Here is a 20,555-nt window from a genome sequence, read left to right as displayed (position 1 = left end):
GTTGACTACAATATCGCGCAACATCGCCCCCTGCCGTCATAGATCACGGTGTCACCCCGGAACTAGTACTGACAGACACTCGTAAACTCCCCCACCAACCTGCTGTGAGTTGACGTTGGTGTGTCAAAATGTTCTTTTAACCAACAAGATCAGGTGAGTACACATATTTGAGACCATCACGCAGGGTTATCTGTGAGAGTTTGCTGCCCACAGTGTGGACCCTGGCTTCATGCTAGCATTAGCTCACGTGTGTAGGTGAATGAGTGGTGAAGCCACTCTTGTCAAGTCATTTGCCTCTCCTCCTTTTTAGATTATTGGCATGGTCTTTCCAAATTGAATTTTCTGTCTCCGGACCTCGGTGCTTGTGGCTTTGGTCAGTGAAAACCAAAGTCGAACGCATGTGACGCTTGAGCAAATGGCTTTGTTAGCTGGTTTCAAGCGAGTTGTTTGTCTTGTAAAGGCATATTTCTGTATCATTGACAACTACAATGTGTGTTGTAATTATTGCATTTGTTTACAAAGCCAATTATTTAACGATACACAGCACCTTTTTCTTTCTTCTTCGTCTTACTGTTGTGGCTGCTGTATTGATTTTTCATTGCAGTCTTGCAAACAGAATCATGTAAACAAAGGCCAAATAATGTGTTTATTTTTCTCTGTAGCTTAATTTTTTTTTTTCTTCCTGAGTAACTGCTTTACTCTGTGGTGTCTACAGCTGTCTGGGAGGTTGAGTTCTGACAATGGAGCGTGTCACCGGAGGGGGGGTGCTTCAGCTCCTTCTAGCCAGTGCGGGGGCCGTGCTGCTCTATCGGCTCCTGCTTCGCCTCAGACCTGGTGCTGCTCTGCAGGATGCAGTGGTGGTCATCACGGGCGCCAGCTCTGGACTTGGAAAAGGTGGAGGGCGCTAAGTTTTGTTTCATCTGTACATCTAGTGCGTGTGTGCTGGTGCTCAGGGTTAAATTTGATTTAGTTTTAGTTGTAGCCGTTTGACTAAAATGTTATTTAGTTTTTGTCATAATTTAATTATCTAAATTGTTTCAGTCTAGTTTTAGTTGACGAAATATAATAATTTTAGTTGACTAAAATTACAGTAGATTTAGTTTTTTCTGATTCTGATATCTAAAGGTTGTTGACAATAACTATGACGAAAATAACATCAACAATTTATCAACAAAATGAACACTGCTGGTGTTTGCAATGTAAATCATTGACAAGAGGTGCATCTTCTGTGTCGCAGAGTGTGCGCGAGCCTTCCACGCTGCAGGCGCGCGGCTCGTGCTGTGCGGACGGGATGCGACCCGCCTGCAGCAGGTGGTCCAGGAACTTACGGCAACCTCAGCAAGTGCGAAACAGAAGGTGTGTACGTGATAACATGAAGTAAAGTATATTTTTTGAATATATGCGACAAAGTATTACTGGTGTCCCTCCAACCTCTGATGCTCATGGAAGAGGAAACCTTCAAAGAAGTTGGGAATAAGTGGTCGAACTAATCCAAGAACTAACAGCTCTGTTCTGTTCAAGCAGCAGACTCACACTCCCAGCACCGTCACCTTCGACCTGGCTGACAGACACACAGTGGACAGAGCCGCGGAGGAGATCCTCAAATGCTACGGGCACGTGGACGTCCTCATCAACAACGCGGGAATCAGTTTCCGGGGGAACATCCTGGACACCGGCGTCTCAGTGCAGCGAGATGTGATGGAGACAAATTATTTCGGGCCCATGGCTCTCACACAAGGTCAGTCAGCTCGGATCAACGGCACCGGCCCTCCCGGGTCAGTGGAGGTCCAAAGTTTTTTTTTTTTTTTTAACAAAAGATCCCTACTCGCCGATTCTTGTCTCCGCCCAATCGCAGCTCTTCTGCCCTCCATGGTTGGACGTCGCAGCGGCCACATCGTTGCCATCAGCAGCGTTCAGGGCAAGATCGCCATTCCTTACAGATCAGCTTGTAGGTTGCCTCTTCCCTTTAATTAATTCAAAAACAAACAAAAAAGTCATCAGTTTTCAAGTCATAGTCGACTCAAGACTAATGCAGGGCCTCTCTGCTTTGCACCCGCTGTGTTCAGACGCAGCCTCCAAGCACGCCACCCAGGCCTACTTTGACTGCTTGCGGGCCGAGGTGGAGCGCTACGGGATCGGCGTGTCCGTCATCAGTCCCGGCTACATCCGCACCAACCTGTCGCTCAACGCCGTCACGGGAGACGGCTCCAAGCACGGAGGTGAGAACTTTTTGGCTGGTGGGGCCACGCTGGGTTTTAAAATTTGAGAGAGGTGCCGGAGCAGCAGGAGATGGATGGGTGGAGTGTTTTGTTGACCCAACTTACAGGAGAAAAAATATATCATGGGGGTATGTAGAAAATGTGCTTTAATGTCAATTGAAAATGAATGAAAGTGTTCCGATATTTGGGGAAAATGCATCAGAAAAGGATCATATTTTCAAGATCAAACAATAATTACCTGATAACGACAGATGTCTGTGAGAGAACAAGACCAGGAAGTGAGGAGGAGCTTTGTGTCGACCTACTGCCTCAGTGTCGCGTCTTCTCTTGTGCTCCGCCACCTCCAGTCATGGATAAGAACACGGCGACGGGTCGGGACCCCGCCGACGTGGCTCAGGTCGTCCTGAAGGCCGTGCGCCACAGGAGCAAAGATGTGGTGCTGGCAGGAGCCCTGCCCACTGTGGCCGTCTACCTGCGCACGCTGTGGCCGGCGCTCTTCTTCAAACTGATGTCGTCACGAGCCCGCAAGGAGCAGAAGCCTAAGAGAGAGTGACGGCACAGACAGGAAATGGACCAGAAAACAAAAGACGTTATCATACGTACCTTTTCTCAAAGGTTGATTCTCCACTGGAGCTGAACTAAACCACATTAAAATAAAATTATTATTATTATCATAGTAGTAGTAATAATAATAATAATAATAATGATATGTTCCGAAATGGTGCACATCGTTTTGGTTATTTCTTGAATTTGTATGCAATAAATGTTTATGACAAAGAATTTTCAGTTCATTAGTCTTGAAACCTGCAAACTAAACATTTTATATATCCACAAAGTAATACACAGAAGACCAGCGACGTGTTTTCAGCTATCTTTATACACAGAATAAAAACAATTTTTTTACAAACTGAAAGCTTAAAACAGATATTTTTCTCCTTTTTAGAGGTCTTCTTAATATTAACTTTTATCGACCCACCCCCCAAACTGATAACAATAAATAGTCCAAAGAACAATTTACTTTACCTTACAAAAGCGCAAGTAAATACTTGCGCTTTTGTAAGTACTAAAATTTGAACAACAAAAATAAGGAAAACATCTTCCTTCCTTCTTTCTATTTAAAATCCAGAAGATGAAAGTTCTTTTTTTTCTTTCTCAGATGTCCGTCACAAACGGAGAAACATCACTCGAGCTTTTATTACCCCCACAACGGGGTCAAAGCCCTGCAAAAGGTGCTTCAGAAATTAAAAAAAAAAAAAAGACTGAATGATTTTGAAATTGCATTTGTGGAATGACATCTTACAACAGGTTCCCGCTCTTGAGATGAGAATATAGACGAGGGAGTAACGTTCACACTACTGCATATCGACGGTGCTGGTTTTCCTGAAAGTTGTGGAGGATTTCTGGCCGTGCGATGGTTCGTGCGAGCGGCACTACGACTTCAGCTGCTCATCTCGGCAGAACATTTCGCCGAGGACGAGGAACCTGCGACGAAGGTTTCGCAAGGGAAAATAAAAAAAACAGGGAGTGTCGACGACGTCTTCGTGAGTGTTTCGTTTGCAACTGGAGTGTAACACTGCTGGGAATTATAAATAACTGCGTCGAGAAGAAGAAGAAGAAGAACTTAGAATGTAGTTGGTCACATTATGGGATAAAGGCGATTCTGCTCAGTCCTCGACTTGCTTCGGGTTAGTAGTGCAAGACACGGGGTAAGTTTGACGTGCGTTAGCGTCACTATTGGCCAAAAGCTCCTCAATACTATTTCAACGAGAGTTAAAATATCTTTGTATAAAGCTGATATGTAAGAAACTGTAAAATAAATACGCGTGTGGAAGAGCATCATCCTTTTTATGTATGTTTTTTTTGTTTTTTTCTGGATCGTCTGTCATAAGTATTCGTTAAAAAAAACTGCACAAAGCGACTGACTTAAGGATGCTTAGGGAATTGTAGTCGTAAAAAAAAAACCAAAAAGAAAAACTGGTTGTGGTTTAGCGTCGAGCTTCCACGTTACACACAGGAGCGGGAGAAATGAGGGGGGTAAAAAAAATAAATTAAAAAAAGCTGCGTTCCGAACAAAAAATAAAAACGCAACCGCTTTAAAACCTGAACCGATCATGACCGAACAAAGACGAGCGACTCCGCTCCGACCGGATTGCGATCCTCCTCCCGCTAGTGCAGCTGCGGCTGGTAAAACATTTGTATAAAAAATAAAATAATAATAATTTTTTTTTAAAAAATCATTCACATTCACCCTCTTTGTGGGGGGTTTTGATCTGACGACGGACGCAGACGAGGAGCAGGATCAAGACAGACGACGCGCTCGGAAAATATCGGTTGTTCGTGTATGGCATAGTATCTCCTGTACATGAGGTTGTGTTTCCGAAAAACACATTTGTTCTTCCAAACGTGTTTTTTTTTTTTTTTTTTTAAAGGGCTGTTTCACCTCAAGCAACGGAGAAAGAAAAAAAAACGACCACAAAACAAAAACCTTCCGATCGCGCGTCGTAGCAAAAAGGTTAACGAGGTTTATTGCACTTTTACAAACAGGGTTGGAGGGGGGAGGGGGGGAGGGGGCCGATGGCTTTAGGGAACTCGCTGCGCAGCTTCTCTTCGCTCCAGAGGGGGAACGGTGCGGCTGGCCGGCCGCCCGGAGGGGGAGGAGCTCAAGCTCAGGGCGGCGGGAGCGAGGGCTCGGTGACGGCCAGCTCTTGGGCCAGGTCGTTGAAGCGGGCGATGTAGTCCACGCTGCTCTCGCTCATCATGCACGCCAGCTGGGAGTCCACCTGCAGAGAGACACGGCGTCAAAAACGGTGAGAAAACGTGAAGTGAAATGACAGCAGTCCGATTAATACCGTTATTTTTTTCAAGTTCTTTTGAATTGTAAAGGCGCGCTTCAATTATTGCAGCAGGAGGGGGGGGGGGGGGGGTTAAATTGAGCGTTATGACAACAATGCGTGTCCGATCCATCCACCATCTCCAGCCATGACTCAATTGTCATATTGAAAATTTCGACACGCAATGACAAGGATCGAAAATCTGACACAGAAGGAAAAAAAAAGGTCTTGGCCACATCTGAGAAAAACTGTTCTGAAAATAAACACGGGTCAACCTCTCTCTCTCTCTCTCTCTCTCTCTCTCTCTCTCTCTCTCTCTCTCTCTCTCTCTCTCTCTCTCTCTCTCTCTCTCTCTCTCTCTCTCTCTCTCTCTCTCTCTCTCTCTCTCTCTCTCTCTCTCTCTCTCTCTCTCTCTCTCTCTCTCTCTCTCTCTCACCATCTTGTGTTGAAAATGTAAAACGGGCCTTTCTAACTTTCAGACGGAGAGAACGAAACTGGAAGATCTGCAAGAGGAGAGCAGGCCAAAACCTTTATACTGAAGGTGTTAAATCTTTTTTTTTTGTTTGTCATCTGTTGCAGAAGAGATGTGGCTTTTCTTGCTAAATGGATGAAGCAATAAATTGTCTTCTTGGCACGATTACTGAAACAGAGTTGGACTACTTGTTTCAGACTGTCAGCCTTTTGAAAAGGTTAAGCTGCTGAATGCAGCTCTGCGTTTATAACTGAGGCACGCAACTGGTACTGTAGCTTTATACACAGCATTTTTTTGCATATAAAAAAGGTCGAACCAGTCCTAAAACCAGCAAAAGGAAAACAATATGGGAATCGCATGAGCAACAAATGAGGAAAAGATTAGAATGTGCAGTGTGCAGCAAACGCTTACTTCTGCCACGTCCGGAAGGCCGCGGGACTGAAAGGAATCATGGGAGTTGCAGTCTAAGAGACTGGGTCCCAGCAACGCTGTGCCGCTGGAGGGCCCGGTAGGGGTGAGGATGGTCCGCCGGCCCTTATCAGGAGAGACCATGCTGGCTGGAGGGATGTGAGGTGCAGAAATAAAATTTAAAAAAAAAATCAGAACAAAAAGGCAGAGCCGCCGTCTCCGTGTGTCGGCAGTGCAGACGAGCCGAGGACTCACAGAGGAGGCATCCCAGCGTGGAGTCGGACGAGTCGCTGGGGTACCACTGGGGGTCGTGGCTGGGCGAGGGGCTCCAGCCTCTGGAGGGGCTGACGGAGGGCGACGACGTCAGCAGCTTGGAGCCGTCGCTGTTGCTCAGCTTGGCCGGAGAGAGCGCCGCCTCCTCACCTGCATGGCGCGGCCGGGAAGAACACGGCGATTAGAGCGAGCTCGACCGATGCTCGGGATCGGAAGGTCGGATTTGCACAGCGCGCCTTGAGCGCCAAAAAAAACACTAAAGCAATGCCAATGCAAATTTGACACACTGGACCGTTAAGTCCTGAAACATTTGCATTAGAGATCCGTATCTGTTCCTCTCAAGTTAGTAGAAAGTTATGAAAAGTTAAGTTCAATTAAGTACAAGTCAAGCTATGCCAATGTAAGTTAAGTTATGCAAAGTTAAGATAAGACAAGCTAAGTTAAGTTGTGTTTCATTAAGTCTGGCTAAATTAATCCATGTCATGTTACGTTAAGTTACGGCACGTTATGCTAGGCAACGCTAAGTTAAGTTACCTCAAGCCAAGCTGTGTTAAGCGAATTTAAGTTACAAATGTAAAAAAAATACTAATCTGAACCGGTTCATTGTGGCCAGGTAGTGCACATCAAGCCCAACATCAACGTTTGTGATCACACTGCATCTGTAAGAACTTTTTTCTTTTTTTTTTTTTACGCACCGTACTGGGCGGAGTTGATGGCCAGCTCAATGATGGAGTCGCTGATGTGCGTCTGAGCTTCTCCGGGCGCTTCCTCCGGGGGTCCGGGTAACGAGATGTCCAGGAGCGAGGCCACGCTGGGCGGGGCGAGAAGAGAGTCGCCTCCGCCTCCTCTGTCGGTCGCTCCCGGAGAGCCTGGAGCGACGCCGTTCTGCCAACACGACAAGTTCAACTGTTGGTGAGGTTTCTTCTCACAGTGATGCGAGTTGATCCCGACTGGTCGGAACACAGGCATTCTGGGAGCACTTCATCTCCATTTTAACAATCCATGTTGTTTTGTTGTTTCATGTGGAAGGTGCATGATGAGAAGCTGAAGCAGAGCATTTCTGCAGGAGGCTACAAACAGAGGGCTAAATACATTGTTTCATGGAGCTCTGTGGAGGCTTTTTCTGATGCAATTCTTGTTCGTGTGCGTGTGTGTTTGTGTGTTGCTGACCTCTGGCACGTTGTGCTGGAGCAGGTCGGGGTCGGCTTCCGCGTCAACGACGGGGGCGTCAGTGCTGCTGCTACTGGTGGCTGTGCTGGTGTTGGTGGTGGCGGTGATGGCAGCGGCAGCGGCGGCGGCGGACGAGGCGGTGAGCTTGCCTCCGCCTCCGCCTCCAGCAGCGGGAGAGCTCGGCTCCCGGCACGGACTCCCCGGGATGATACCTGCAGACTTGGCCGCCAGGTCAATGGCACCTGAAAGAGCGACAACATGTTGAGAAACACAAAGGGTTCAAGGACGGAACAGGATCAGGGCAGACAGGAAACGAGACTCTCGTAGGGAGCAATGTCGGGTCGGTTTTGGCAAAAGCAAAGTGTTTCCAGGATGACATTTAGGAAGTGGACGAGAAGACTTTTTTTTTTCTCCTTCTGGACAAAACAATAGTCGGATGTCCGCTGCAGACACAGCTCCGCTCTGCAACAGCATGCTTTGCCCAGTTTGGATTTCAATATTAAAGAGAAAGTGGCTGTACATTTTCAAGAGCAACAACTGCACCGGAAAGCAACGGACACACAGAGTCACAATTCCTCATCTGCCTCCTCGTTGGCCTCAAGTCATCCTGGCCTCAACACCAAAACAACCTTTGAGATGATGAAAACAGGAGCACGTACTGGACAGCTGATTGGTCGCCGCAGAGCCGCTGGACGCCGCGGGCGGAGCTTTGGGCAGTGGGGGGCGGGCGGAGGGAGCCAGGCGAGCATTGATTGGCCGGAACGACCCAGTTCCTGAGCCTGCAAGGCGGGAGGGAGACAAGCCGTGGGATTGGTGGGCGTCGTCTTACAAAATGACAGTGAATGAAAATACAGATGGCGCAGACAAAACGTCCCACTCCTCAAACTGGTTGTGAAAGGTTCGGTCTGTAATATTTGGCGATAATGAAGAAGAAACAGCGCCATCAAGTGGTTAGGTTTCAGATTGCAGCGCTATTTTACTTCAGTCCCCTCAGAGACGCCGTACTTTCCCTCTCCTGAGCTTGCCAGTGAACTACAGTGGCCAAATTACCAAATTACTTTGTACTGTGTATAGATACACTTTTATGTATTGAACAGGGTATTCAGCTTTTACCAAAATAAAAATCATAAATCAAGCCAAATATACCTTTACAGAATCAACCATGGGATTTGCATCTTTGGTGCTGCGTACCTGTTGCGGAGGAGTTGGACAGGATGGAGAAGGAGCAGACGTGCTGCGGAGTGTCGCCAGTGGTCCGGGGAAGGAGCGTTCGCTGCGAACAGGACAGAGGCAGCTGAAGGAAGCGCACAGCAGCCGCCCGCCTCCGGCAAAATACATCCAGACGGAAAATGACTTCGGAGGAGAAGCCATCCCTCTTACCTGAACCACCAGGGGTTTCCTTAGCTGTCTGTTCCGCGGTTTTCTGTGTCTGGGAAGGAAGAGATCCGACTGCATCTGCAAAAGCAGAATCAATAAGTCAGCGTTGCCCTCTTTGACTTTTCGCCCGGGGCCGAGAGAGCGTGCCGTGCGCGGCAAGCCTTACGCTGATGGAGTCGAGCTGCTGTCTGAAGGCGAGCTCGGCCTCCTTGTTGGGGGAGAACATTCGGTTGTGCCGCGTGCTGTTCGGGGGCAGCGTGGTGGGCACGGCGAACACGCCGCCCTCCGAGTCGGCCGAGCCCAGCAGGGAGCGCGGAAGGTTACGTCCTCCTGGGGTGGGGGGAAAACAAAATTGAAGGAGAGAGAAAAAAAAATAAAGGGAAAAGTGGAAGAAAATATAAGATTTGATGCTTGCAAACGTGGCTGTTTGAAAGAACCAATTTCACTTTTTGTTTTTATTTTTTTTTGTATTTAAAGTGGCTTTGAAACATGAAAGTCATCAGCCAATGTGTCCGCAGACTGGGCAGAAATTTCCCATCATGCAACAGCGTCAAAGATGCCGTTGGAAATACAACAAGGGCGACTTTTTAGTAACAATTCTATGCGTTCATTCAAGGCGGTAGGGAGCAAACACTTTAAAAAGCAGACGGATTAAAAAAAATAAAGTAGAATTCTACATTTCGGCAACAGTTGTAGGGTAAATCTAGGCCTGGAAATCCCCCCCCTTCCGTACCTGCGGCTCCGGCGTTGGGCAGGTGCACCCGGGCCCCTCGGACAGGCACCTGCTGCCGGCCGCAGCTGGGGCTGCGCACACCTGCAACGGGAGCCTTTCCTGGGGGGGTGACGGCCTGGTTCTGCTCCTCCTGGGGGCTCTTGAGAGGCGACGTCGCCGTGGTGCACAGTTCTGGAGCCTAAAGGACAAGGACACACGCACAGACACACACACATAACTGACTCATTCAGAGCTGCTCGCACTCGAATCTACTCTGTCCTTCAAGTTTGTCCGAGAGCAACCCGACACACCGGGTCAAAAAGGTTCGGGGATGCATTTTTGAGAGGGAGGCTCCATCAAAAGAAATAAAACATTGTGGGGAAGCTTCTGCGAGTCGCGTTCAAAACAGGCCAATCAGACGACATCACAGCCGGTGTCGCACGTCCCTTTGGTAAAAGGTAAAAGTGATGTAGGCCAAGCGCCCCATTGTCAGAAGGAAGTGCTCAACCCAAAGCAAATCAGTGCTACAATTTATTTTTAGTATTTGGGGGTTTTTTTAAATAAGCAATTGCCCAGCAGTTGTGGTTGAAGAGAAAAAAGCCCACTGCGGTTTCTGTCACTTACAAGCTTGCAGCGGCTTCCTGTGTGTGTGTGTGTGTGTGTAACAACCAACTCCAGCCGCCCAGTGTTTTTGACCTCATCCAGTAATACTCTGAAAGGTTGCTTGTTTTGAGATACATCACAAAGACTCTGGACTTCAACTGCACTGCAATATTAGCTCAGCCACATATCTGCCAAATTCGGACCGTCTCTCACTTTTTGCACATCCAACAACACCATATCTCTGTTTTAGCAGTGACCTAAATTATCTTGCCCACATCCTTGGTCTCGCTTTACTGCCGTTACATGCAAATTGCCCGCTTTGTGGGACGAACGCTGGGTTATAATTGCAATGTCAGTCACAGAGCAGAGCCGTTAAACAAGACGAGAACCGAATGAAACGAATTTTTTTTTTTTTTCAATGTACAAAAACAGCTGATGCATTTACAAGATGTGGGTCTTGTGATTCCATGAATCTGACCGTGACAAAACATCTCACCATGATGCAATAAAGACTCAACTGGCAGTCACTGAAAAGATTAAAGCAACCTTACGTGGCAAACGCTTAAGCTCATTTGACCAAATACTTCATCAAATTTTGTCATGATTGAGACGTTTTTTTCAAGTGTAGTTTACCAGTTCTTTTATTGCGATATCTAGATTTTGCACAATTATAGGGGGAATGGAAACGCTGCTAGTGACGGGACAACTCCTTATGTTTCACAAAACAGAAGGGTAGCCTGGACCAGGCGGGAGGGAGGGAGTGGTCGGGTCTTACCAGAGGTTTGGGGTTGACTTCGGTGGTCACCAGCTTGAGCAGGCAGCGCAGAACCCGGTGCGTCCTGTTGCGTTTTGGCGGTGGCAGCGGCAGCTGCCCGACGTCGTGGCAGCCGGCCGGTCCAGTGGTGGCGGCGGCGGCGGCGGCAGCCGGCTGCCACTCGTACTCCAGCTGCAGCTTGCCGGGCTTCCCGAACATCAGGTAGAGCTCGGCCAGCGTGACGCCGTCGGCCTCGCGGCCGCTCCAGCCCTCCTCCCGGATCTGCTCCACTGGCCGCTCTTTGGCCGCCAGCGCCGGGCCCTGTGCCGCTGCCACTGCCGCGTCCTCGGCGCCGCCCAGCGGCGACTTCCCCGGCAGGGTGTGGCCGGATTCCGGCGAGGACAGGCTGCTGTTGTGCTCCTCCCTGCACGGCTCCGGCGGGCCGTCGAACAGCAACTCCACGCTCCTGGGCACCGCTGGAGCGCCACAGCCGTCAGCCGGAGAGGCTCCCGAGCCCGGCAGCTCCGCCGTCCTCGGGGTTTGTTCCGAGGGTCTTTTCTCCTCTACTTTCGCGGCGCCGTCTTGAGAGGGCTCGGGAAGGAGGGCTTCGGGTCTCGGACCATCACCCAGCACAGTCAGCGACCCGGTACGTCCCGACTTGGCGCCGCCTTTGAGCGTTTGGATGCCCAGGATTTGGGCGGCGGGCAGCTCCTTAGCGTTGGGCCGGTTCTTGCCACTCTCCAGCCAGTGGACGGTGCACGAGGCCTTGGAGTGGACCACCCGCGCCACGCCCGGCAGCATGGTCAGGGTGCTGCTCTCAGCCGGGTAAAGGAGGAGCTCCTCCTGCTTGCACTTGCCGGGCGAGGACGCGCCGGACTGGGTCCCTTCCAGGGCCTCTCGTTCCATCAGACTCTTGAGCTGAAGCGTCGCCGTTAAGGGAAACCGTTTTCGTTTGGAGGCCAAGGGGGGGCAAAGGGACCGTTTTACATGAGAAAAGTGATTTTGGCCGCAGGTTGTTAGAGCAGCAGATGTTAAATTGAACGGCAAAGGTGAGTTTCAACTTCCTTCCAGCATCTAGTGACAGTTGAAAACGGAAACATTGGTGTGATTTACTGCCTGACGGCTTGCTCAGAGAGCCTGGTGCAGGTGAGAACAAGAAACTGGCGACCTAAACTTTCTGTATTTTATTTCCTGTATTTGTCCATGCACCTGTTCCACCCCAGGCGAGGAGGGGAATTTGCTATTTAAAAACACCAAAGTGCGCTATGCGCTCAATGTTGCGACGCCAATCATACCGATTCTGCTTCACTGCAATGTGACGTCAAAAGGATACGATGCGCTGGTCGTGGTACGTCCACTTCTGCTTCAGGTACTCGATGAGGCTGGAGACTTTCCGATGGAGCTCCACCACCATCCTGCGCGGACACACAAAGGCATGTTTTTTAGATGGTGAACTAGACGGTGATTTATAACAGTCCAAAACTTCAGTCTTTGCAACATGGGAAAAATGATCACAATATATTTCTGTATTATTGGTCAGTATCTCTATTAAGGGTATATTCTTTTGCCAAAAACTACTCGTTTGGAAGCATTGTGGTGTTTAATTTAATCCGTTATTGCTCAAAACGCCTTGGCACCTGACACACCTTGTTCCCTGGAATTATTTTGCAATCACCACATTAACTGGAGAGCGACATCTCTTGAACTTCTCCACAACAGTCGTGTCCTACCTGAGACGAGGGTTGTGGGCCAAGTTCTGAACACGGGCCCAGGAGTAGTTGCTGCGTGGCTGGAGTTCCACTGCCACCTTGAGGGGGAGGCGCACTGGCTTCTGGTCCTCCTCGTCACTCACGCCTGCAAGAACATGAGGAGAAGAGGAAGGTTTGAGGAGACATTCAGCAGGCGAGAACGCATGCTGCGCGCACACCGAAATGAAAGTCCTTTCAAATCTGAACTGGAAAGCAAACGCTGAAATTTGGGGCATTCCCTGGTGCAATTAAACTCCACGCAGTCGCTGATATAAAATTGCTCATATTTAAGCTCTTGAAATCTTACTCTTCCATACTCAAATAGAAAGCATTTTCATTTGGGTCCAAAAAAAAACGAGGACGAGAGACCCTTTAATACTTAGGAGAACAAAGTAATATCTTGCCTGGCTTCATCTAAAAAAGATTCACTCGAAATCGCAGGACTTTTATGTGAATTTATGTGAAAAAAAAAGAGAAAAGAATCCTCCTATTCCCAAACACTTTGTCTGGCTTCTTTGCCAGATGGATACGTTTGATGGATCCTTGGGAAACTTCCCATCTGGCCTGCAAGGTTATTACAACCTTCAGCGCGGAACTGATTACACCAAAAATTACATAAATAGACTAAACTTTCTGAGGAACTGGATCAGACGCAAGCTAAGAAACTCAAAGTTTAAGAAAAAAAAAAAAAAGACAAGGAAAACACTGCCATGGCCGTGAAAGTGTGAAGAGCTTCCCAGACGAAGGAAAACAAAGCAGCAGATCCTCATTTTCCATTTGTGCTTCAAGCAAAGTGGCAGTTGGATGTTTGGGAACGGGGGAAGGCTGAAGCCGCTTGGATCCAGCTCTCCCTCCTCCTCCTCCTCGCTTTGCTCCCACGTGGTTGCCATGGCGATTGAGAAGGGAGCCCACACGCCACCGTTGTGACTGCCCAAAACCAGACCTCCACAAACACGGCCACGCTCGTCATTCGTCCGTAGTTTAGATTTCTAGCACGGACGCTCACCGTCGGGGTCGCAGAGTTTCTTCAGCGCGCGGCACATGGGCGCCTTGATTTTCAGGTTCCTCCCCTTGGAGCGGACGGTGGTGGCGCTAGGGAGACAAAGTGACAGACCGGGGTGAGAGTCGGCGGAGCCCCGTGCAACCGTAGGTCGCATATTGCATTTTAGGGTCCAGTGTGTAACATTTTTAAGGAAGCCCGGTATTTCAGGAAGCACTGCCTGACAGCACGTTTTGTGTTTCGGGCACCGTCAGCAGGTCTTCCTTAAGAAAAATGATGGTGCAAGATGGCAGCAAACTAGGAGCAGGGAAAAGCAAATTACTTCTATTGCACTGTAAGGAGACAGGGAATCTTGAAAGGGATGAGAATGAGTTAGAAGAGAAGCCAATCTCGTGAGGTTTGAGGCGGAGTTGGAGCGCGACATCCGATCCACCATCTTGGTCTTCAGGCATCTTGGCAGGTAGAGAGAACCAGAACGTGGAGGTGCCATCGGATTGCCGCTCAGGGTCGACGTCAACTAGGATGTTGCTTTGACAGGCATTGCTTTTTGGCTCGCTGGGTGCCTGATCACCCTCCACGACAACTGAGACGCTCAAGGGGGGGGTCGCCGGTTTAGTCGCCGACGGCCCACGACCATGAACTGGCGGTAGTGGATTGCATGGTTACCAGTAGCGAGAAAGCAGAATTTTCCCCAGCATAACACTTTTTTTTAGTGTATTTGTGGAGCATGTGAAGCTTTTACCAGTTAAAAAAAAATAATAATCAGAAATCGAGCCAAATTTTACACACTGGACCTTTTAAAGCGTAGCATAAAGCATGGCGTACCATTGCGTCTGGTCTACTCGTAACATGAACTTGCGACTCACCCCTGCTGGATGAGTTCGTTGAGCTTCGCCACGTTCTTGTCGTCCATCACTGCCAAAGACAAAAACACAGAGCAGAGGAGGCGTTGATGGCTTCGTCCCTCGTGAGCCCCCCCACTCCCTCAAGACTGCGATCATGCAGCGATTAATCCCTTGTTACGCAAAGTTAAGTGCAGAGACAAAACACCTACGAACTGCAAAAAAAACAAAACAACAACAACACGTATTTGTTCTTTTGGCCGTTTGCTTACATCCTCCGACTTTTTTGCGGAGCTCGGCGTAACAGATGAGGCCGTAGAGCTCCTGCGAGGACTTCTTGGGCACCCTGGAGTACACTGAGGAAGAGAAGGAAGGCACAGGACAGGTCACAACACGGCCGCAAGATGGCAACGCGGAGGACGCACGCATGCCACGTAGAGATAACGCCACGGGGGGGGGGGCTCTTTGGAGTCGAGAGCTCTGGCTTATCTCAAAGTTTGTAAGACGTGCCGTGCACAGAGACAAAAACAATGCGAAGGACGCATCAGTCGAGAAATGCTGAAATAAACTGGAATCTTTTAGCACACGGAGCAAAATTAAGGAGGATTTTGATGGCAGCATAACTGCCTTCGCTTCACTATTGCACAATTAAAACTCAGTCCTCTTTTTCTACTTGAAGAAGTTCAAATAAATGCAGTCCAATTACGCTGCATACTCAACAGTTTTAACCGACACGACAGGTTCGATTGTGCAAATATCAGGTCAGTTGTTTGATTTGTTTGAGAAGTCAGGAAACAGAAAAGGGAAAACTCACCGTTGGCGAAGTCGATGTGTTTGGAGATCTTGTGCCAGGTGCGGTAGTAGAAGTGGCGAACCTGCTCCTTGTTCTTCACCATGTTGGCCGGCTTGCCTCTCTTCTTGTACCTCATGGCAATGTTGTTCTGGATCGCCTCAAAATCCTTCCCGTGCTGGAAGTGCAAGTGGAGCGGAGATCAGCGCCGAAGTTCAAAACAAAAACTCCAGTGTTGTTTTACCACGTTACCCTCCATCGCCATGCAGTAACTGTGATGTAGCTGACACTCGGAACAAGGGGCACGTGCCATTGATGGAGCAGGATCAAAACATGAGAGGGTTTTCAGTGCGAGTCACAGGACAGAAACTAGTCCTTGCCCAGCCTGTCCGTCACTTCTTTTACTTTCACCACTGGGCCAAAATACACCGTTCTGGAAGCAAGCACTTTGTGATGTCACAAAGAGCACCGACTTCTCTCCCATTTTAGTGACAACACCCACAGTCAGGTGTTTCCTTGTCCTCCAAGTCTGCCTTGTTTTGATTCACTTCTAGTCACAGGGACGATACAATAAAGTGTTTTCCAGCCCTTTCATTGGAGCAGGAAGCTGAAACAAAGCCTTTTTGAGGGCCGCTGTAAACACGGGGCTAAATATACTGGACAGCCGTTGGGATTTGGAATAATCAATCATTCGGAATAAGACAAGTCTGAATGAAATGGGTAAAATATTTACAAAGAGGACGATCATGCAAAGACACCAGATTCACCTCATACAGCCCCTCAAAGAAGCTGTTTTTGTCCTCGGCGCTCCAAGACTCCCACTGCCGACGGGCCCTCTTCTGGTTACCAGCTTGTTCCTCCTTTTCTGCTGACCCCTGTCCCTTGGCCACTTTGGACATCCCCCCCGAGGGTCCGGCCACAGGCCCAGACTGGCCCACCATCCCCTGGGAGGAAGAGCCATTCTCTGCCCCTGTACAAAACAGAGGTTGGTACCCAGAAATACACCAGTCAGGAAAAAAAAAAACACAAAGCAAAAATCGCAGAGAAATTTGTTTTGGTATGATCAAAATGTTTTGCTCCAGTCTCTGGTTCCATTTTGGGGGGCAAAGGGTAGGAATAACTTCATGCGCTTAAGGCTGTGAAGAATGATATGCATACACAGCAAACCTGCCGCCGATCCACTGCAAAACCTGAAAAATCAGTTTGAACAACCAGGTACAAAGTGCGTGGCTCCCAAAAAGCAACTTGACTGACGGCGGTCAAGCCGGAGCCGGGAATCATTTCGAGCAAAAATGTCGGATAGGCACTAACCTAAAAGCGTGCTTCAAAATAGAACCGGCCCGATATAGCAGCGTATCAAAATAAGTAGGGCCTCATTCATCAACTGGCCGACACTTTCGCCATCTAAAAATAAATCTAAAACCACCTCAACCTGCATCCCTTCTCTGCAGTGTCAAACTAAAACCATGACTAATATCTGCCAGAGTGCACAAATGAATCTGCACTGCAGATGCTCATGTTGCTTGGTCAAAGAAATGTCCAAGTTTTTAGTTTTTAAAGTACAAAAAAAAAAAAGATCACAGAAGAGGGACAAATTCGACAACATTGAAACAGAGCATTTTTTTTTCTTAAATCCAGGGAAGAATTCAACACATATATTATCCTGAACGAGAAATGAGAACTTCTGGTGCAAAGCACTGTGTTATAAGAATAGTGATGCAGAATTAGCAGAGGTGCTGAGGCTTTTAGTTTTAAATAAACTACAAATTAAAATGTCACATTCATTCTCGTCTATTTACATATTATTATTACTATTATTTTCTTATTATTATTATTATTATTATTATTATTATTATTACATAACGTATATTCAAAAATCAGGCTTAATGCTAGTATTTCTGTTTAGCAGTGAACCATCCCAACAAGGCACATAGACTGTGCCACTGGGGCATTTTAAGTGTGCTGTTGCATAACTACCCTTTTGTGATGTCATGTACAGATAAACAAACTCTTACTTTCTAAGCAAAAAACAACATTCGCTCCAATGGAATGCAAAACACAAACAAATTGTTTAATCATGAAAATTTAATGCAACAAGCTCTGTTCTAATAATTCAACTGTACTCTCGAACTTGTTGTTATTCTTATTCTCAAACAAACCACCAGCTCTGTCTCCAGCGCTTCACTGTTGCCGTTTTGCAGCCATAAGGGCAAGCATCCAGGAATGTGTAATGCAAAGCAATCGTATGAAACCCTGATTGAAATTAACCTCTGACCCAGCTGTCATAAACATGACACATGGTACTTGTGGCACTTTGTGTTGGAGCACAACAGAGGGAGAGAACTGGCAGGAGGAGTGCGAGCGGTGGCCCGCGGGGAGTCAACAGCAACAGAAACAAGCCCTGTTAAACCATTAACTCACCATCGCCATCAAACTCCTCGCGGGCGGGCGGGCGTGCGGTTCAAAAATAATAACAACAAATCAAGACCCCCTGCTGACCTCCGCCCCAAAACACACTTTCCCATCAGAAATCGGCCACTTATAAATACCTTTCGATTTTGCCCCGCCATGTCCATTGATGGCCGAGCCGACTGAATCCTTCCGGATCCTTTTGCTGGGAGGTCGAACGCTGGATCGCAGAAAATGATGTTGGTCGTGACACGGCGGGGCGGACTCGGCGGGGGTCTGGGGATGCTGGACCTGCGTCGGGCCGACTCGGTTCGGCGAGGAGTCGCGGAGGAGCGGAGCCGAACCGGGGCTCAGAGCCGCAGCTGATGGATTAAGAATTTCCACTCGGTCGTCTCCCTTTGTACTGCGCTCCTCGCTCGCCTGCTCTCCGCTCTCCTCCTCGGCGCAACCTTCGGGCTTTCTGGACGGATTCCTCCTCCCATCCGCACCGATCGCCTCCCTGGAGCCCAGTGTCATGCTGCCAGGGCACATTCGGGCGAAATATGTCACATTAGGGGCAAAGCGGTGTGCAAAATTAACTTCTAAAGACGACGTTCGTGTCTCTCAAACATGGCCGCCGCTGTTTGTTTCAAATCCCCTCTCCAGTCCCAACAAAACAACGCTAAATATATGCATTAAACGTCTCAAAATAAATTGAAAATTGCCCAAAGGGACAGTTTAGGAACTAACCATGGCGGCCAGCCGACTCGGTTCGGCTCAAATTGGCCATTTCCCCGACTGGATTTCAACTAAATTCAAATGCGAGCGCTTTTCAGTTTAGCGCCCTGCACGAAACGACAACGAAAGCCCTCGCTGCATTCGACCTCCAAATAAAGTGTTTATTTCGACGCAGAAATTACCCATTCTCGTGCTCTTCAGTCGTGGGCGACGTCTTCTTTCTCTTCACCATGAGTCCGAGCGGTTGTGTGGGCAAGTGTTGAGCAAATCGAGCATAATAAAACCCGGAGCGAACCCTTCGCTTTCTGCCCTCTTCTTGCTCTCGCCTCGACTGAGCTGAACTCCCTGCGCAGTTCAACTGTTTTCTGTCAGCAACAACATTACTCGGGATTTCTTTTAAAATACGCTAAATGCAAATAACAACCCCGTGAAACTGTTGGACAAGTGACACTAGAGGCACGAAGGGGGGGAATATTTCTCGTCGCCCGTGTCCGCCAAGGCTATTTAAATCGATAAAGTAGTATAGTTGTATTTGCGTGTGAGTAAGTGGACTTCGCTTGTCACGACGTCACAATCGCCTGCAGAAATGATGCGTGTCAAACCATTATAATAATATACATCGTAAAGCTATTAAATAGTATCCCAATCTATTTTTTCCCCCCAGCATCAGCATCGTTCTCTAGAAAACGACGGAGCAAAATATCAAAATGAAAATAATCCTTTTATGTCTTCTTTTAAATCTATACCTTCTTGAGTATTCCACACTGGTAAAAAATAAAATAAAAAATAAAATAAAATATCTACAGGACTGCAATGGGAACGTTTTCATGTTATTGTCTTTGCCTTGTTTTCCCCTTCACGTTCAAAATCGAGATAGCCACACTGGTGGCAATACAGAAGAGATGAAAGAGAAGGCAAAACAAAGAATGATTAATGATGAACATCAGCAGCTTGGCACTGGAAATGACGAGAGTCTCCCTTATCTCTGATGTCGGTCAGCCTTTCAGTGTGGTTTGTGTTTTACATGTCATGATCGAATCACAGATCAACTTAGCGTTCTGCGAAACTGAATATTGCAAAATGAAGATTTCAAAGCTCTTTCATTAGCATGTTTCCTGTGGGAACCCCACCACTTCAAACAACCATGCAGTAAGCGGATTGGGTGGTCGTGTTATTTCACTTTTTCGAGTCAAATGGAATTCGAATCTAACAAAGATAAAAGAATCACCCAGCTTTAAAAACGACATGTACGCTCTGTCATGACCATAACTCCCATATTTCATTGTAAAGTCAAGAGACTAAAGTAACAGCTCTTCATTTAGTCTGAACTATTTCCATACTACACCAGCTAGTACTTTACGTCGTGGTTGATTTACATCTGTCGACAATGCGGTTAGTCATTCCCAGCTGTTACTGCTGTTAATTGTTACAGTAAGATGTGTTACATATCGCAAGAAAGAGTGCTTTCCATTCATATCGCGCTACCTAGCATCAGTTGCTCTTCTCTGTAAGCTAACGTTAACTCCGGTTGTCAAGCAAACTGTAACATCTTAAAAAGTTACCATGCTACTCTAAACAATTTGCACAAAGCCGCCCAAACATGTTAAAACATGTATAGCACTTATTGAAACATGGGAACATACCTGTTAGGGGTGCTTGTTGGTCGTACAGGGGGTCCGGGCAGAGCAGAGCATCGCTAGCCGACGGCAGGCGTCCAGCTAGCGAACCGATGACAGTTCTCGCTCTTCGTTTTGCCCACGCGCTTAGACGCGCCCACTAAACTCAAAAACAAATCAGCCGATTGGTCAGCAGCGCACGAGGGAGACCGTTAAAATGTGATTGATGAGGATTTCCGCCAATCGCTGGGGAGAAAAGGCTCGCACTGAGCCAATTGACATTCTCTTCCTTTGGGGTTTGCAGAATTTGCTCTTTTTTGTGTTAAATAACGTCTTATAGCCACAAGTCCCTTCGTTCCTTTCAAAAACGCTTAATATGGTGTTTAAACTTAATTTCGATTGAAGCAGTGGATGATTTTTGGTATTCCGAAAAAAAGAACACGCCCCAGAAGTGATTGGCACCTCTGAAGGGCAAATCAATGGCCTCAATACAAAAGGTGCGCTTGGAAATCTCAAAGCGAGAAGAAGACGGTGACATTTTCGGCAGGCTGTGAAACGTAAACAAAAAGTTGGTTTTCAATAATTGTGCATAAATACAGTCAAAACACCTACGC

General features: G+C 47.8%; 2 protein-coding genes across 4 annotated transcripts; one reads left to right on the top strand and one right to left on the bottom strand.

Moving 5' to 3' along the window:
- dhrs7b (dehydrogenase/reductase (SDR family) member 7B) lies at positions 1-2,999 on the top strand. 2 transcript variants are annotated; one of them, XM_076023812.1, is made up of 7 exons: positions 1-153; positions 716-894; positions 1,238-1,356; positions 1,525-1,738; positions 1,856-1,948; positions 2,067-2,219; positions 2,567-2,999. In XM_076023812.1, the coding sequence occupies exons 2-7, from the start codon at positions 741-743 to the stop codon at positions 2,770-2,772; spliced, it is 939 nt and encodes a 312-aa protein (XP_075879927.1). In that variant the 5' UTR covers positions 1-153; positions 716-740; the 3' UTR covers positions 2,773-2,999. The 2 variants fall into 2 exon arrangements, with proteins under 2 accessions (XP_075879927.1, XP_075879926.1); XM_076023811.1 differs by having other exon boundaries at positions 1,522-1,738.
- Positions 3,000-3,333: 334 nt separating this feature from the next.
- On the bottom strand, positions 3,334-20,373 carry cramp1 (cramped chromatin regulator 1). Of its 2 annotated transcripts, none has more exons than XM_076023810.1 (20): positions 19,969-20,373; positions 17,749-18,125; positions 15,967-16,169; positions 15,224-15,377; positions 14,682-14,765; positions 14,434-14,482; positions 13,574-13,659; positions 12,550-12,673; positions 12,153-12,234; positions 10,841-11,737; positions 9,484-9,661; positions 8,917-9,080; positions 8,754-8,828; positions 8,565-8,646; positions 8,033-8,152; positions 7,374-7,615; positions 6,899-7,088; positions 6,186-6,353; positions 5,934-6,079; positions 3,334-4,999 (listed from the first exon to the last, which is right to left on the bottom strand). In XM_076023810.1, the coding sequence occupies exons 2-20, from the start codon at positions 18,122-18,124 to the stop codon at positions 4,886-4,888; spliced, it is 3,534 nt and encodes a 1,177-aa protein (XP_075879925.1). In that variant the 5' UTR covers position 18,125; positions 19,969-20,373; the 3' UTR covers positions 3,334-4,885. The 2 variants fall into 2 exon arrangements, with proteins under 2 accessions (XP_075879925.1, XP_075879924.1); XM_076023809.1 differs by lacking the exon at positions 19,969-20,373 and adding an exon at positions 18,508-19,024.
- Positions 20,374-20,555: the final 182 nt, after the last annotated feature.

Source organism: Nelusetta ayraudi, unplaced genomic scaffold (genome assembly GCF_046127955.1).
Source record: "Nelusetta ayraudi isolate G7.1 ecotype Tasmania unplaced genomic scaffold, CSIRO-AGI_Nayr_v1 ptg000016l, whole genome shotgun sequence".
NCBI lineage: Eukaryota > Metazoa > Chordata > Actinopteri > Tetraodontiformes > Monacanthidae > Nelusetta > Nelusetta ayraudi.
Note: the sequence above shows the minus strand (reverse complement) of the source record. Positions and strands in the feature narration are given on the sequence as shown.